Below are 7,651 nucleotides of genomic sequence, written 5' to 3' on the forward strand. Positions count from 1 at the left end.
CATGCCTTAAGAAAAATTACCTAATAGTCATCGACATAAATGACAAGATATGCCCAAGCGAACAAAATTTTTCACGGTTTTGGAACCAAATAAATCAGCGCCACCTCTTAGATAGTAGGTACTAATGAACGACCCGTTTGAAATCCAGACGTCACTGAGGTTGCATTGGTGCTAAATAAACATTTTAGGACCAATAAGAAGAATAAGAATAAGAATAATTTATTTTGAATTTAGAATTTAGAATTTAGACACAAGAAACAAGTTTCCTACCCTCTGCACTAGGAAAACCCTGTATTGCAGAAGGCAGTTACAAGATTTTTTTTAAACTAAGGACTTAATATATTATAATATCGGTTCACTAATGAATGACAAAAAACGTATGACAAATTATCAGTTCACCAAAAACTTTTGAAAAACTAATCAAATCACAAACGTCGTATACCACAAACATATCATTTTACAAAAGATCATTTGACAAATATTCTATTCACAAATGTTTAACTTTCCAAATTTTTAAAAATTTATTATTTCACCAAATAATTTGTTTTTCAAATTCGCGATTTTACAGTCTTACAGACCCCGCCATCCCCTTCTAACCTAACCGTTCCGAGTCGGAGTGCCCCAAGTCCCGAGCTCGCTTCGCTCGCTCTTGATGGTGGGAGCGGGGGGGATGAGAGAGACCATAGTGGTGGTCTCTTCTCGTCGACCGGGGCCCATCGACGGAGCGGAGGAGGGGCTCCGTTTTTCTGGGTTGAAAGAGACCCCCCATTATAGTAAGCGGTCTCTTCCGTCGGCCCGGTCGACATATAAAAGATTTGAGTGAATTCTTAAAGTATTTATCAAACAGTTCATTTTATCAAACAATTCATTTTATCAAAAAAAAGTGCGATATGTTGTTTTACTAATTAACACGATTAAAGAAATCAATTGTTTGTCAAATGATATTTTATGAAATAACAATTTGTCTGGTAATTTGTTTTATCAAATGAATTATTTGTAGAAACATAAGTTTTATAACGATCATAAAACGATTCATAATTTTGCCAAAATTTGTTTGGGAAATGAAACTTTGTCATTTGTTTTTTGTCAATTGATCGGTCACCTATAATATCTTATATTATACTAAAATTATAGGTAAGAGAACGAGTTTCCTATCCAATGAATCGGTGCCATTTTGCTTGTTCAATGGCCCTGTCCTTACGAAGTAATATTAAGTCAACAGGTCATAATTTTTACACGACTACCAAAACATAGGGGTGTAATGTTTTCAGGATTCATGTAGACCGTATGTATGTGAGTTTATTTATTTCACAATATGTACCTTCTAAATGCCTCAACAGATTTTGATGTAGATATTAGGTATTGTTGGAATCCTTACATCATTCTAAGTGACACTGGCTGTAATAATTTTGGGAAAATCAAGTTTTCTGGCTGGGCAGTCATATTTTTAATAATTTTAATTACTAGCTGATGCCCGCGAGTTCGTTTTCGTGGATTTAGTTTTTTTTTAAATTTCCGTGGGAACTCTTTGATTTTACGGAATAAAAAGTAGCATATGTCACTCTCCAGGTTTTTAACTATACCTATGCTAAAAATCACGGAGAACCGTTGCTCCGTTGCGACGTAATTGAAGGACAAACCAACAAACCAATAAACCAACAAACAAACACACTTTCGCATTTAATAATACGGGTAGTGATTCTACTTGTTCATTTAACATCCTATGTTTATAGTTTATCCAACTAGTTTAGGTACCTAAGTATAACTAATTTGTTAAGCTTACTTTAGACTTACCAGCGATATAATATAAGTATCTCCAAGATTTGAAAATAGTTTCGGTCCGAAGAATAAAAGCAAAAATAATAGTTTCACCTTGTTTCACCTTATTTCAAAAGTTTTATTTTAAAATAAATATTTTTGTTCTCATTTTAAAAATACCTGGCCACTAGAGCCATGTCATTTTGTTTGTGATCTGTCATCCATACCTACTATACTAATCTATATCAATGAGACTTACCTATGAATAAGCCAAGAATTAATAACGCCACCATTTTTGTAATAACGTCACTTAAAAACCATAATTCACATTATTCACAGTTCACAAAACAAACTTCAATAATCTCGATATCACTTCACATTAACATCCTTATAATTTTCCGGAAAATATTTTCGTAAGTCGTCGTACTGAAGGGAAATTTTACAGGCAAGACATGCACCCTCGCCGGCTGCTGAAAACATACTGAGGGTTGTCTGGGGTTAGGGGTAAATGGTAGAGCGTAGAGCCGGCAATGATAACAGAACTTGGGGTCAGAGTTGCGCAAATACATTCCAATTATGAAATTATGGCGGATATTAGATTTTGTTTCATTAACTGAGGTTAATTGAGACACTATCATGATCAACCCATAACCGGCTCACTACAGAGCGTGGGTACCCTTCTCATATACATATTAGCCATGTTAAATGACTAATATTCCCCTTTCCTCTCCAACTAAGCGTCAAGCTTGTGCTAGGAGTAGGTACGACAATAGTGCAACGGGCGGAGTTTGAACCGTCGATCTTTCGGTTTTCAGGCCACTCCTTTACCCGTTGAGCTATTGAGGCTCAGGCTTGCATTAGTCCACCACGCTGGCCTACGGATAGGTAGACTTCACACACCTTTGAGAACATTATGGAGCATAATGTCTCAGGCATGCAGGTTTCCTCACGATGTTTTCCTTCACCATTAAAGCAAGTGAACTTTAATATTGAAGGAAAACATCGTGGTTTATAGAAAAAAAATGCATGTAAGGTTTTCCGTTAGGAATGTCATATACAATATACATACAGGCTGTTCCGAAATTAAAGGATTAAAAAAATATCATTTTGATACTTCACGTATTGTATTGAAAAATACTGATATTTATTTGCGCAAATATTGATGGAATCGTAATATATTTTGTACGCTTTAAATTGATTTAAGCCTTTAACTAGTTTACATTGCCACCGGCTGATTGGACGAAAATAATTAAATCGTTCACATTTTTCATATCCATCCATACTTAATATTATAAATGCGAAAGTATGTCTGACTGACTTCGTCCGCGTGGGCTACGCAAAATTCAATCCCCTGTTTTACCCCGTTAGGAGTTGAATTTTCAAAAATCCTTTCTTAGCGGACGTCTACGTCATAATAGTTATCTGTACCCGTAGTACAAGATTTTACGTCTCACCAAACCAAACCAAATTCGAAAGTCGAAATACTTCCGCGTTACAGTAAAATGGACCTAAACAGCCTTGAATTGAAGTCAAATATTCAATGCCACTGATTTTAATTTCGCAATGTTTCCGCTTGGAGCGCTGGCTGTAGAAGTGTAGACAAACATGAGCTTTAAAACAAGACATTTAAGATCCAGTTTACTGTCACGCGGAAGTATTTCGACTTTCAAATTTGGTTTGGTTTGGTGAGACGTAAAATCTTGTACTACGGGTACTGTATGCCAAATTTCAACACGATCAGTCCCGTAGTTTGAGGTTGGGTTTGAAATTTGTGTAGTTCACGGACGAAGTCGCGGGTATAACCTAGTTATGCTATAATATTAAAAGTGTTTACTTAATATCTTTAAAATCATCACCCTCTATTGTGGCTCAACCATAACAATCGGCGACTATTCACAACGTCATCAACAAAGATTCGCAGAGCAGAAAATATATTGCCTTTAAGCCTCTATAGATGTGGCAGCTGGTTGGCTGCCGACACGTTCAAACCAAGTTAGATGGAAGTGGGCTAACTTGTAAGGGGTATGGCAGTTTTATTAAATCCATACCCCTTATCGGTTTCTATAGGGTATCGTACCGGAACGCTAAATCACTTGGTTTTGGCTGGTAAGGTAATAACTAGCTAGGTAATAATGATAAGCAAGCTTGGGAATGAGTTGCTTAACGACTTTGTGACAGTTCTAATAAGTTTCAATAATTTTGTAAAGTGGTGATAATAAAAAGAATACCCGGCTGAGTTTGTTGTGGGCTCTTCTCAGACCTGGGCGCGTTTGGAACCCTCGTAGCTTTAGTTTTAAGTTTGCGTTATAATTATCACCACTATATCTTACAAATCTAACACCATACCAGACCATCAATAAGAGTAATTTATTACCTATTTTGAATAAATCATTTGACTTTGACTTTGACTTTGACTAGCTATAGCCATAGCCTCCTAAAAACTCCCAAATTACTCTTGCTGAGAATCAAACCTGGAATCTCCCACTTCTTTTATTTTTATTTCATTTTAAACAATGTACATTTACCACAGATATTTTGATCACTCATCTGTGACATTTACAGACTAAACTAAAACGTGTACAAAAGTATTAAAAGCTTATAACATTCTAAAAAATCACTTAACACACAAAAGTATTTAACTATAATCTATTTAAATAGAAAAAAAAATTCTTTTAAGAAAGATTTATACTTATAAGACCACAGCCTCCACCACTGCTCCAGGAAGAGATGTAAAAATAAATCAGCTGCCAATCCAACCTGGAGTTGGAAATCGGAACGTCTATAGAACCGTTTCATTGGAGGCTGATTCATTATTCATTGCCAGGCATTAGTAAATAATTCTGTTGTACAATTTACGAAAACAGATCTGACAATTAAACTCAATTATTCTCGTCTCGGGCTGATTAAGCAACGGACTGAAACCAAGGCCAGATTAATGTGAGGCGGTCCACGCGAAGGTCGTCTCTGACGAGCCTGGATTAAATTCTAAGAATTGGGTATTTGCCTACTTTTGAATTTGATAAATATTATTATTTTATTATAAACTAGCTTATGCTTGCGACTTCGTTCGCGTGGACTACACAAATTTCAAACCCCTATTTCACCCCCTTAGGGGATGAATTTTCAGAAATCCTTTCTTAGCGGATGCCTACGTCATAATAGCTATCTGCATGCCAAATTTCAGCCCGATCCATCCAGCAGTTTGAGCTGTGCGTTGATAGATCAGTCAGTCAGTCAGTCAGTCAGTCAGTCACCTTTTCCTTTTATATATTAAGAAGAAGACTAGGATAAAAATAATGACGTACCTACACTGAAAAAAATATTAAAATCCAACAAAGATATATTTATTATAAGATATTTATGTAGTTTAGATTCTAGTACCGTAGACCTATTCCACTTCTTGATACGCCTTACTCACAACCTTGAATGGGAAGCTGGAAGATATCTCTGTTTAGAGATGAGCATTTCCAATGTAACTTAATTTATTATTACTTTGTAACTACAATCTTGGTACCTACATGAATAATAATAATAAAATAAAAAAAGATTTACAAAGTTACAGGCATTTTAATTTTGGAGTGGGAGGGTCTTCTATCCCTTTCTCGCAAAACGAAAATTTGTATGAAACCGCACGAAGCTACTATGGCATTAGTAGGTGTGACGTCAAACTGCTGTATCGCTATCTCTGTCTAATCAGAAATATTTAAATGCTTATTTATATAACTTTTTTGTTATTTTCATGGCATGTCTTGCCTGCAAAATTTCAGCCCGATCCGTCCAGCGGTTTGAGCTGTGCGTTGATAGATCAGTCAGTCAGTCAGTCACCTTTTCATTTAGATCCAACCATACATTTTACGACCTCCCTGGCGCAGTGGTGAGCGCTGTGGTCTTAATAGTGGGTAATAGTAATAGTGGTAGTCCCGGGTTCGATTCCTGGCAGGGGTTTGGAATTTTATAATTTCTAAATTTCTGGTCTGGTCTGGTGGGAGGCTTCGGCCGTGGCTAGTTACCACCCTACCGGCAAAGCCGTGCCGCCAAGCGATTTAGCGTTCCGGTACGATGCCGTGTAGAAACCAAAGGGGTATGGGTTTAATAAAAACTGCCATGCCCCTTCCAGGTTAGCCCGCTATCATCTTAGACTGCATCATCACTTACCACCAGGTGAGATTGCAGTCAAGGGCTAACTTGTATCTGAATAAAAAAAAAAACATTTACTTAGCTTAAGTAGCTACGTACTAATTACGAGGCGTATTGAAATTTACTCAAATTTTCCAAAAGTAAAACCAAATTTTCTTGTTAACATTAAAGTTAATAAATTCTCTACTGAACTGATTTCAGCATGTTGGAAACACTGAAAGCATGTAGGTAGGTACTCAGTAGAGTACTCAGTAGAGTGGGTTACTAACTGTACAGTAGTAACTGTACAGTTAGTAACCCACTTCAAACTACTAGTAGTTCCTACGGAGGTCTTTTAAGCAAAGCTAATTAACTTCAGTGTGCTTAGTAATAGTATGAGGTACCACCTTTCACCAACGTTGATAAATTTCGAGCGTCGAAAACGAAAGGAAAAAATATTTACTAACCAAAAAAACCAACTTTGTAAATTTTTAGGGTTCCGTACCTCAAAAGGAAAAAAGGAACCCTTATAGGATCACTTCGTTGTCTGTCGTCTGTTTGTCTGTCTGTCGTGTCTGTCAAGAAACCTAAGGGGTACTTCCCGTTGACTTAGATCTAGAATCATGAAATTTGGCAGGTAGGTAGGTTTTATAGCAGACATAAGGGGAAAAACATTTGAAACCGTGAATTTGTGGTTACATCACAAAAGAAAATTGAAATGTGTTCATGAACAAATAATTGGTTTTTTCAACTTCTACTAGTTGAAAAAACGTGAATTTATGCATGGGTATAGATAAAGACCAGGAGAGTGACATAGGCTACTTTTTATCCCGGAAAATTTAAAAGTTCCCACGGGATTTTCATAAACTTAAATCCACGTGGACAATGTCGCAGGCATCAGCTAGTTAGCTAGTGTGCTATAAACACAGCGACATAATCTATTTGTTAGATAAAATACTATTTTTAGACAATTGCCTGATAAAAAATTTAGTTTCGGTAAGTAAATGACACAATATTTGGAAATTATTATCATAACTAGCTTATGCTCGCGACTTCGTCCGCGTGGATTACAAAAATTTCAACCTCCTATTTTACTCCCTGAGGGGTTGAATTTTCAAAAATCCGTTCTTAGCGGATGTCTACGTCATAATAGCTATCTACATGCCAAATTTCAGCCCAATCCGTCAAGTGCTTTCAGCTGTGCGTTGATAGATCAGTCAGTCAGTCAGTCACCTTTTCCTTTTATATATTTAGATAGAAAGATAAGTAGTTTTAAATGATAAGTGATTGAAGTATTTTGATAATAATATCACACGTGTATAGTCCGTACAAAATGACTTCTCATGCACCATTTTATCTCTATGGGTCAATTGTCATGTCAAAAGTACGGTTCACCTTTTTTTGAAAATAAAAGTAGTCAGATATGGAAAAATTTATATAAGTAGTATAAGTTTGATAGGTTCACAAGATTAGTTACGAAGTACCTACCTGTACGATTGACGCGTAAAATTTAGCTCCCCACGCGCCATTTTAACTTTATGTGCCAGATAATGACCCGCCAATTTACACACAATATAAATTAATGATAATTATCCTATGTTTAGTTATCAGTGATAAAACAGCAACAAAATACTGCATGAAGCAGACAAACGTCTTTTTAATAATAAAATGGGTTACGGTTCTATAGAAATTCTGTCATTGTCCTTTCATGTCAGAAGTGCGATTTTAGTGCTTATTATAAAAGTGAACCAAACTTTTGACATAACAGTTGACCCAT

At 36.1% G+C, this 7,651-nt stretch overlaps 2 protein-coding genes across 2 annotated transcripts in view; both read right to left on the reverse strand.

Moving 5' to 3' along the window:
- LOC117987916 (uncharacterized) overlaps window positions 1-2,212 on the reverse strand; it is a 128,228-nt gene extending 126,016 nt beyond the window's left edge. The window contains exon 1 of the mRNA XM_069502599.1: window positions 2,018-2,212. Within this exon, the coding sequence (XP_069358700.1) occupies window positions 2,018-2,051 (34 nt within the window). The 5' untranslated portion in view covers window positions 2,052-2,212. The remainder of the gene's footprint in view (window positions 1-2,017) is intronic.
- LOC117987489 (15-hydroxyprostaglandin dehydrogenase [NAD(+)]-like) overlaps window positions 1-7,651 on the reverse strand; it is a 385,473-nt gene that overhangs the window by 314,764 nt on the left and 63,058 nt on the right. The gene's annotated exons all lie outside the window — the stretch shown is intronic.

Source organism: Maniola hyperantus, chromosome 13 (assembly GCF_902806685.2).
Source record: "Maniola hyperantus chromosome 13, iAphHyp1.2, whole genome shotgun sequence".
Classification (NCBI taxonomy): domain Eukaryota; kingdom Metazoa; phylum Arthropoda; class Insecta; order Lepidoptera; family Nymphalidae; genus Maniola; species Maniola hyperantus.